At 29.8% G+C, this 10,449-nt stretch overlaps 2 protein-coding genes across 2 annotated transcripts in view; both read left to right on the forward strand.

The window, feature by feature from the left end:
• The first annotated feature begins 2,530 nt into the window (after positions 1-2,530).
• LOC101515674 (probable steroid-binding protein 3) lies at positions 2,531-3,152 on the forward strand. Its single transcript, XM_004501335.4, has one exon. The coding sequence runs from the start codon at positions 2,632-2,634 to the stop codon at positions 2,932-2,934; it is 303 nt and encodes a 100-aa protein (XP_004501392.1). The 5' UTR covers positions 2,531-2,631; the 3' UTR covers positions 2,935-3,152.
• A 2,506-nt stretch (positions 3,153-5,658) lies between these two features.
• The window catches only part of LOC101515345 (probable protein phosphatase 2C 60), a 6,642-nt gene continuing 1,851 nt past the window's right edge, over positions 5,659-10,449 (forward strand). Inside the window, exons 1-8 of the mRNA XM_073369073.1 lie at positions 5,659-5,917; positions 7,036-7,154; positions 7,930-7,993; positions 8,550-8,658; positions 9,136-9,289; positions 9,502-9,627; positions 9,956-10,079; positions 10,424-10,449. Coding sequence (XP_073225174.1) covers positions 7,038-7,154; positions 7,930-7,993; positions 8,550-8,658; positions 9,136-9,289; positions 9,502-9,627; positions 9,956-10,079; positions 10,424-10,449 — 720 coding nt within the window. The 5' untranslated portion in view covers positions 5,659-5,917; positions 7,036-7,037. The remainder of the gene's footprint in view (positions 5,918-7,035; positions 7,155-7,929; positions 7,994-8,549; positions 8,659-9,135; positions 9,290-9,501; positions 9,628-9,955; positions 10,080-10,423) is intronic.

Genomic DNA, 10,449 nt, shown 5'->3' on the forward strand with positions numbered 1-10,449 from the left:
TCCCTACACTCTGCCAAATCAGGACACCCACCTCCAAACACAGATAGTTCACATGTATACGCCACATACATCACTGTAAAAATAGCAAACTCTTTTTTAGAACTACCTTATAAATTTCTAAAATGACATAATATGTCTTCCTTATAATATGACATAATATTATACATAAAATTCTTTTCACTTTATTTTTGTATCCTTATATTTTAAATTTAAACTATTGTTCACTAGTTATTTTGACTATAAATATGTATTAGCTATGATTGATCAATGATTAATTTTTAATTGACTGTTTGTTAGTATAATCATTGAAAAAGTATTTCTAAAATGTTTAGTGGAGATTTAATTATAGATTATTTTTGTGATAAGTAGAAGCAGAAGCGTGGTTGTATATTTGATAGATTATTAATTGAATTAATGTCAATGTGTAGTGTAGGTATAAATATTTTTTTATTGTTAAAAAAGGTATGAACATTTTTTAATAAATAATATTTATCGGATAAATTTTGATTTATATAGTGATTTCTTTCAACTCTCGAATTTTAAATATTTTTTTAAAATGGTGCTGATAAATGTACTTACACGTCATCTATTAAAGATGTTCTCATGCCGACAACATAAATTAAACATATGCTTTTTTAAATTATGAATCAACTCCTTATTAATTTAATCAATTTTTATGGTCTCTAAGTGCAGTATATCTTATATTTTTATGTGTAGAAATAGGAAAATAAATATTGGTGAAGGAAACCCCAGTAGATTAATTATTTTTCTTTTAGGCTTAGAGCCCTCTATTGAAAGGAAAATAAAAATAGAAATAATGTTTGGGACATAAGAGAAACAATTTGGCCTTTACTTTTATTGTAAATAAAAATAAAATAAAAAACTAATTTTTTTTCTTTCTTTTGATTTACAATGACATTGTTATATATTTGGAATCGATACTGAACTCATACATATTAATTGACATTATGAAGCTATTTAAAAATACAAAGTTCTCTCAAAATATTTGTCTCCATTTATAAACTAAAATTCGATGCATTGCATAGAGGAAATCAAACATTTAATTAATAATGCCACATTAGTAATAGACAATTTGATAAGCTAGAAATAGCTTCTTTTTTTTATATAAATATAATCCAAAGAAAATTAAGAATAAAAAATAATTGATAGGTAAATACCTGAAGTGAATATAAGAAGGCCCAGAACTAAAGTATCATACGGTGAATGGGCCATTTGTTCCTTGACTTGATAGTGGCGATTGAATTTGAAGAGTTGCGGGGGTGGTTTAAATTGCTGTGCCTTTTATACAATGCTTTAAGAACATTAATTAATTAATTAATGTGTGAAATTTTCATACATTACGTCGAATTGACTCGTATCCGTTAGAAATTATATATATAATATAATTTTTTGTCTTTTTTTTTAAGATTATTTTTTACAATTGCATGATAAAATTATCATTTCTTTATTTTGTCTGCTATCATTTACCAAAATGATATCATATCATTTATGTGTTGATCAAACTTTTTGATTAAAGTAGTAAATAGTTCAAAACTATCAATCACGTGGTCAAGGGTTAGACCCTTGAATTTTTGTTTACTCAAGTTAGACCTATAACTTATGTGTATAAAATTTTCATTTGAAAAAGATAACCTTTCAATATGCTCTAGAAATTTAAAAAGATTAATTTATGCATCTGTGCCTGAATGATGTCATAAAAAAAATAAAAATTGTTATTTGTTAATTATTTAATAAGAAGGCAAAGTTTTATATAATTACAGCTATTTAAACGTATCATTTTAATACTTCTTAAATAATCGAACATTTATGATTGATTTAATTTGAAGAGTTGCAACTATAAAGTTGTAACCCTAGTTGTGTGGATTAAACTTAGTTCTATCTTTTATACAGTACCGCGCTTTAAAAATATTAATTTATGCGTGAAATTATTGATATATGAGGTATCACTTCAACAATATTAAATTGATTGATGAAGATATGAATTGTCAATATAATATTACAATATATTGTATTTTTTTCATTTTTTGTTGTCTTTTATCCTTTAATAGTGTCTTTTATATTTGCGTAAAAATTGTTATCATTTGTTTATTTTGTTTGTTATCATTTAAGTAAATGATTTAATATTATTTATGTGTTGACCAATCTTTTTTTTTATCAAAGTAATATATAGTTTAGAACTATCAACCACATGGTCAAGACGTAAACCCATTAATTTTTGTTTCGTTAAGTTAAGCTATGTTTGAATCGGTGGTATAAGGTGAAATAAGTTTATGTTCTTTCATTTTGAAGGAGTTTTAGAAAATAGACCAAATGGTTAAGAACTAAAAGAAAATTTAACATCACATAATTAAATTATTATATATACGAATCACCTATTTTAAATATTAAAATTTAGTCTAAATATGAGAAAAATCATTCCTAATAAAATCATCTAAAATTAACCTCTATAAATAAAAAAAATAAAAAAAGTAGGCGATGTAAAAGTAAAGAAGTGAAGATAAAAAGGATAAGCGGTTGAAATTGAAACTGAAAAGAAAGAGAGGTGAAACAAGAGCGAGCGAAGGAAGCTTTGTGTGGTGTGAGTTAGATTCGTTAGATCAAAGAAGAGAAATGGAGATGACAGCACAGCAACTCAGCCAATACAACGGCACAGATCCATCCAAACCCATATACGTCTCCGTCAAAGGCCGCGTCTTCGATGTCACCACCGGTAAATCATTCTACGGTCCCGGTGGACCCTACGCCATGTTCGCCGGCAAAGACGCCAGCAGAGCACTCGCGAAGATGAGCAAAAGTGAAGAAGACATCACTTCTTCCCTTGACGGCCTCACTGAGAAAGAGATCGGAGTTCTCAATGATTGGGAGACCAAGTTTATCGCTAAGTACCCCGTTGTTGCAACCCTACTTAATTAATTATTACTTTATTCATCTCTCTGTTATCACCAATCATCATATATTTTGTATGTTTCTAATTCTATGAATCTGTTGGTTAATCATTACCCCCATCCCATCCCATTTGCCCTCAAAGGGGGTTTTGTCTTCATTTCATGCATCTTGCCAATGTCAAACTATTTTTCCTATATACTTTAATCAATAAATTAACCCTAGCGTGATTGTTACGGGTTTATGTATTTTCATTGTTGTTTAAATTGTTAGAAAGGGAATTCTAGTGATTAATTAACGATGAGCTGGATTTTATTTGATTCAGTCGAACACTGAATTATTAGGGTATCTTTTTCCCGTGCACGGAATTTGCAGTTTGACGTGGATGAATTAAAGGCACGGATTACGATGTCTTTGTTGTAGCCATTGAATTGTGCAGGGATATGAAATTGATGAACTATTGCTGTGTTTACTCCCTGTCAGGTTTCATATTTGCTTTGATATACAAGTCAATTTTTTTGCATCAAATGGATGAAACTAATAATCCAGCAAAGGGAGAGTACCAGTGAATAAGTGATTGAAAGTTTGGTCATCAAACTTTGATGTATGCTAGAGAATTTTTATTTACTTTTTACAGAAAATTTATGGTCTACTACAATATTTTGAACAAAATATTGTCTAAAATACAAGCAAATATATATGGTTAGATTATATATACAATAATAAAATAATTATTTAAAATTTGATATACATAATTCTCAAGACTGCCAGTTGATTCAATAATTGAAGTGATTATTTTTGTCTTTTAGAAAAAGATACTGTAATCAAGATAGTATATGTTTGATTTTACAGGAAGATTGATTAAATTATAATGAGTCATTACAATAAGCTCGACTAAATTTTTTGTTTTTTTTTGGTACAAAAGATTGACTAAATTATAAGCACTATTTTCTTGGTACACTTCAATTAACTCAGCATAACCTGACTGGATTAAGTTGCTTATGACTAAGACGTTAAAGGTAACTTCCATTGAGCGTGATGGTGAGCTTATTGCTTAAAGAGTGAACTTCTTCAAAACCCCTATTTAGATCTGCACAATATTTTGCCAACTAAACTAGCACGCTGGCATGATTATGAGAGTATCTTTTCATTGCCAACTAGCAAGAATAGTGATGCTAATGTAACACGCATATTTAGTGTCTGAGTAGCATCCCTGTAAACATCAATGTGGCCATCACGTTACATGATGCAATTTTAATTAAAAGGTGAAAACAACAAAAATGACAAAGATCTAAAAATATATATATAAAGAGACGCATACAATTGTATGTTTGACTTCCTTGAAAGCTCTACTTTGACAAATGGCTTTAAGTAAACCATTAATTTTGTAATTGTCTTTCTAAGATACCCTCAAATAGCTTATGAGATCATAAGTATTTTAAACATATAATTAGTTCTATCAAATGTTACTTATATTAGTGTTTTTTGTGGGTGACTATTCTTAACACCATTTTACTTGTAAATTTGCTAGTAATTTTAAAATTAAATTGATAGTAAGTAATTAAATATAAAGAATCTAATTTTAGATAAATGATATTTTTGAAATATTTATATTCTCATAAATCTATTTAAAGTCGTCTTATAAATTTAATATCGAATTTGATAGTTTATTTAATGATTGTTTATGTCAATATTCTCATTCATGGTTCAAGACCACATATGAGATAACAAGCACATGAGAGATAACAAGTGTTGGACCAAATTTGAGATAACAAGCATGTAGGTTGGTATTCACAGAGGGGGAAGAATGTGCAACGTTGAGGCATGAAATAATTGATTAAATGCTAGTTTTAAGATATGGGAGAAACATTATATGGTCACAACTTCAAATAAAAATCATTTAGACACATAAATATAAAATTATATATATTATTAAAAATATATTATTTCTAACTTCTTTCTTTGTTGTGCATGCGTCTACGTATTGTCTTCCTAGCTTAATTACTACTGTCAACAATTAAAAGACACATCACTCCTATAAAATCACACCAAACAATTGGTTTTAATATTGCTAATTTCCTTTTTATTTATAGAGTAAAGACACTTTTTGATTTTGAGAAATTTTTAGACTCAATTTAATTTCAAAAAAAATAAAAAATATTTTTTAATCTATAAAAAATATAAATCGAATTAAATTAATTCTTATGTGAATTACATTTAAAAAATGAATTTTTTTTGACTTGTTCGATAACTCGTCAACTTAATTATCCCATATAATTTTTATAAAAAATGACGATTAAATCTTTAATAATAAATAAAAATAGATAACTAATTTCTTGATAAAGATTAAATAAACAAGTTTAGAGTCTTTGTCAAAGACTTTATTATTTATTTTTAGTTATTATTAATAATCTAATTATCATTTTTTTATAAAAATTATTTTAGGATAATAAAATTATTGAATAAATTAGATCTCTCAAAAAAATTCAATGACTAAAACGAGTGATTGCTTTTATTTTTTTTAATAGAGAAAAATGAGTTATTCTTGCACATGGAACGACATGATATGAGAGATGAAGGAGTGTTATTAATATTTGTTTATAGACATAGAATAGAGAAAAGATCGGATTTGGTATTCAATCTCCTAGAGGTGTACGCACGATACGCTTTACTGTAAGAGAAAAGGTAAGCAAAAGATATCATCTCAATAATCATTTATTTATTTATTCATTTTACAATTATAAAAACCGAAAGAGAATCAAATAAAAATACATAAATAAAGAAGGAGATAAGAACAAAATCTAAGAGAGAGAAGGAAATGACATATTATTGTTGTGGAATTTGCAGTCTATGAACAGTCGTCACTCTCTTTGAGTTCGTCCGTTCATTCATTCCAATTCACAAATCTTCTTCTTCTTTCTTTTTCTCTTATCGTTAACTGCAACGCAAATTACTTATTCATTTTCTCATCAATTTTCTTTTGCTTATTCAATTGCTGCCTCTGCTCAACTACGTATGATGATTTTTTTTTTTTTTATATATTCTAATTTATTTCATTTCTGCTCCTGTTTTCGTTAATTAATTATTATTTCCAGTAATCGCCAATAGCATTTTATTGCTTCTGTAAAAAATAAATGTTCATTTTATTGTTATTATCTTTATAATTCTAATCACAGATTACTTAACTCGTGGATATATGTTATTACACTAATCACAATTTTGATATTTCATTTTATATTTCAAACTATTAGTTTCTTCGTATGTATGTTAGTTGTCTTTCAATTACTCTATGTTCAATGTCAGTTATAAAAAATCTTGTGAGCTATGTAGCACTAACACTTCTCATTAAAGTCTTGTTTAATAGATATATTGATTATATTCAATTAATTTATTTGTTTAAATTATTACTCGAGTCTTGTGTTTGGTGTAGCTATCAGTATTTGTGCTTCATAGCCTGTGAAGGAAGGAAAATAAAAAACAAAAAGTTAAGTTTAGATGACATGGGATTCTCTCCCTTTCTGGAAAGAAAGAGAAACGGAGAGTTCGATTACCAAAGTTTTGGATGTATAATGGCGTACATATCTAGAAGAAGTGACATAATTAGACATTTATAATCATAAGTTAAACCTTCAGTAATAGAGTCTTCCAAATTATAATCGGAAACAGCATTACAAAATTGTCTCATTTCGCTCTATTCATGTTTGTCTTTGCGCAGTTTTGCATTTTCACTTAACTTCTATTAAATATGTTGCATTGTTGCTTTAGTTAAGGTATCTGTAGCACTATGGTGAAATTAATATTTTGAATTCTAGACCAATTAGTCAGTTCAACCAGATAGACCTTAAATTATCTCCATCTTCAGATCCACCATCCCTTATTATATTATCCTTCACCAAACCAAGATAGTTAAAGTGGTACTTCATTTTTTCCCCTTGCCATGGTTATTTTAATACCCATGTGGTATGAAGTCTGCGCATTATATTTGTGTTTTTTCTTAAAACCAATTAGATTTAGTTGTTTGCTATCTGTGTTACATTTTGTCTGTTTATGCATTTAATTTCTGTTGCATATTATCAAAGACATCCTTATTTCTCATACTTTTTTCTGTATTTTTCCCTTTCATTCATATAGGAATGGGAATATATCTCAGCACTCCCAAAACCGAAAAGTTTTCTGACGATGGGGAAAGTGACCGTCTTAGATATGGTTTATCATCCATGCAAGGGTGGCGTGCAACAATGGAAGATGCCGTGAGTAACCATTGAAACAAATGCTAAGTTTATAAATTGATTACCTTTTGCATTTAAATCCAGAATCCTATAAAGTGAATAACTGTGAACCAGCAATGCGGCAATGTCTATAATAATCTATCCACTATCTAGGGATGGCAAGGGTATGCTATGCTGTATCTGCCAATACAGATTCTGAATTTTGTGTTACACTTAGGTTGCTCTCATTTGTTTGTCTAGTTGCATTGAAAAGTAACGTTTGTTACCACATCATTGCTTCCTGTTTTCTTTAGGCTTCTAATTGTTAAAAAAGTAGTATGAAATATGGGTTGGTGGGCTTTTCTTGTTGTTCTATACTTTTGATGTATGTAAGTTCACATAAGGCATTGTGAGTCATTTTTTAGGGTTTCTAATCTGTAATTAATGGACTGTAGAAACAGATAAATATTTGTTAACAAATCCTCAGAAATGTGAAATTCCCAATGTCTCCTAAGGCTCATTCTACCCAGAATTGTTTTGTATAGTATCTGAGGATTGTAGTACATTTGCTGATTTTGGGCACTGTGTTATTCGGCCTGGTTTATCATTCTAGTTGAGAGATATGATTTTATCTTGTTTGAAAAGAAGCAATGGTTGGCCCAGTGACCTGCGATTTCAGGAATAAATGTGAATGCCGTTGATTCTGCTTTTAAGTTTGTATGTTTCAATTCATTCAGTTGATTTTTCGCGGGTTAGATCGAGCTCAGTTAGTCCATTAATATGCTGATGATTTTTTTCTCTTTTTTTCTTTTGTTAGCATGCTGCATATACTGATCTGGATGGGTCTACTTCATTTTTTGGTGTTTATGATGGTCATGGAGGTAAGATTTGAAAATGTTTGGCTACTTGAATTGATGGCAGAATGTCCTTTTTATTACTTTGTTTCAAATTGCAAATGTCTTCTTTTCATTGTGAAAAGTGCATACAGTCACCTTAAACTTGTACCTTTTGTAAATACTAAATAGGCATCTTTAACTTAAGAAACAAACTAAGGAGTTAATACTATGATTTTTCAAAATGGAAAATTCAAATTACGGTTTGGGTTAAATATGTTTCTAGTCCCTGTAAAATGGGAGAATTTTGGTTTTGGTCCTTGCAAATTATTTTGTTTGGTTTTCATCCATATAGAATTTAAAAATTTGTTTTTGGTTCCTACCATTATGCACATTCATAATTTTTAGACCAATATACTATAGTGTTTCTGCACTTTTCTCTTGTGTTTCAGATAATAGCTCATACTCCTAATCATGCATCCTTTGTTCAATAAGAAAAAAGATATGATATCTTTTAACACAACAAAGAGAGAATCCAAAAGAAAATGTCTAATTTGTGACCAAAGCTGTGTTATGTTTGTTCACTGAATCCCAAAACTTTCAGGTAAGGTGGTCGCAAAGTTTTGTGCTAAGTTTCTTCACCAACAGATGCTCAAAAATGAAGCATACTTAGTTGGAGATATAGGAACCTCTCTTCAGCAATCATTTTTAAGGTTAGATGAAATAAGAGAGCCCTGTCTGTGCTTAATGGCAGTTCCTCTGCATCTATTCTGTAACTAAGCGACGAATTGGCTTCATGCTTGCCAGAAATTGCATTTGGATCAGCTAAAATCTTGGTTTTGTATTTCTTATTCTACATAGTTTTTTCTTTAACATTTAAAGAAACATAGTTAGTTGATAAGGGTCTCACTTAAAGTTAATTACGTACAATTCATGCATGGACTAATTGGGGGAGTATGGAGAAGTATATGTATCTTTTGTCTAATGACAGGTTGTAGCTCACTTGTTAGTTACTGATCATGTCATGAGTATGGTTGCATATTCTTTATTTATTTCGTTCCAGAACTTACAAGTGATATAGAAGAAAAAGTTTCACTTGTTCCTAGTCCATAATTCTGTCGCCCCCTCTAAACTAAAATCTGAAAAAGAAAAAACAACAGTTATGAACTAGTGTTTTCAATATTATGCAGAATGGATGAGATGATGCGTGGTCAAAGAGGATGGAGGGAGCTATCAATCTTGGGAGATAAGATTAACAAGTTTACTGGGATGATAGAGGGGTTGATTTGGTCTCCACGAAGCAGCGATGTTAATAACCGTGTTGATGATTGGGCTTTTGAGGAGGTAGGTATGATATTTGAAGGATAGCAGCTTCATTGGATATACTTGATAATTTGGTGCCTGGCGGCTAGCATATAGCTTTAACTTTAAGTAATGTAATATCATGTTCTTGGATAAAAGTTTTATGTTTCTCTCAACATGCTTGTTTCTACATGAGTCTATAATTATACACATTCTCGGCATCTCCCTAATTTGAATTTATTTATTGGAATCAGGGGCCTCACTCTGACTTTTCTGGACCAACTTCAGGAAGCACAGCCTGTGTTGCAGTTATTAGAAACAACCAACTTGTTGTTGCAAATGCTGGTGATTCACGTTGTGTAATATCCCGGAAGGGGCAGGTAACTTTAGAATGGAAATTCTTGAATGGTTATTTTGCTTGCTGCTAGTGTAGATGTATTATGTATACAGACAGTACCACAAACGCAAATACAGATAAACATCAAATGCTGTTTTCATATGTCTGACTACTGCATATTGGTAAAAAAAAATGTGTGGCTTTTGATTAAATGGGTCCAATTGGTTTGGGGAATTTGTTTTCAAGTTATTGAAAATGGTTTGTCACTTTCTCTGACAAACTACATATTTTCAGTTTTTATTTTATTTTTCCTAATTTACATATCGTGCGGGTAATTATACACATTGTTTAACTACGGCTCTTTTCTACAGGCATACAATTTGTCTAGAGACCACAAACCTGATCTTGAGATTGAGAAAGAAAGAATCTTAAAAGCTGGTGGTTTTATTCATGCCGGACGAGTTAATGGCAGTTTAAACCTTGCAAGAGCTATTGGTAACTTACCTATGGGATTGTGAACTTTTTTAAAGATTATTTTAAGCTTTCTTATTTGTTCCCCCTCCTTTTCCAATTTTAACCTGGATGAGCAACCTAGGCCGGGGCCTTTGTATCTTTAGCTCAGGATAATCGATAAATTTGATGGATAAAATGAACAACTTTCTACTTTCTTTTTTTTAATCTTGTATGCTATATTTTGGTTCTTCACAAGAGATGAGGAGTTTACTTTCAAGACACATTTAAAGATTTCAAATTCATATATCTGTCTGTTTGTAACACTGATTTCTTCAGAGAAATTTTTTAAAAGTTTCCATGCTTTAATATATTTCTATTTACTGCAGGTGACATGGAATTTAAACAGAATAAG

The sequence above is a fragment of the Cicer arietinum genome, chromosome 5, assembly GCF_000331145.2.
Source record: "Cicer arietinum cultivar CDC Frontier isolate Library 1 chromosome 5, Cicar.CDCFrontier_v2.0, whole genome shotgun sequence".
In the NCBI taxonomy this organism is placed as follows: domain Eukaryota; kingdom Viridiplantae; phylum Streptophyta; class Magnoliopsida; order Fabales; family Fabaceae; genus Cicer; species Cicer arietinum.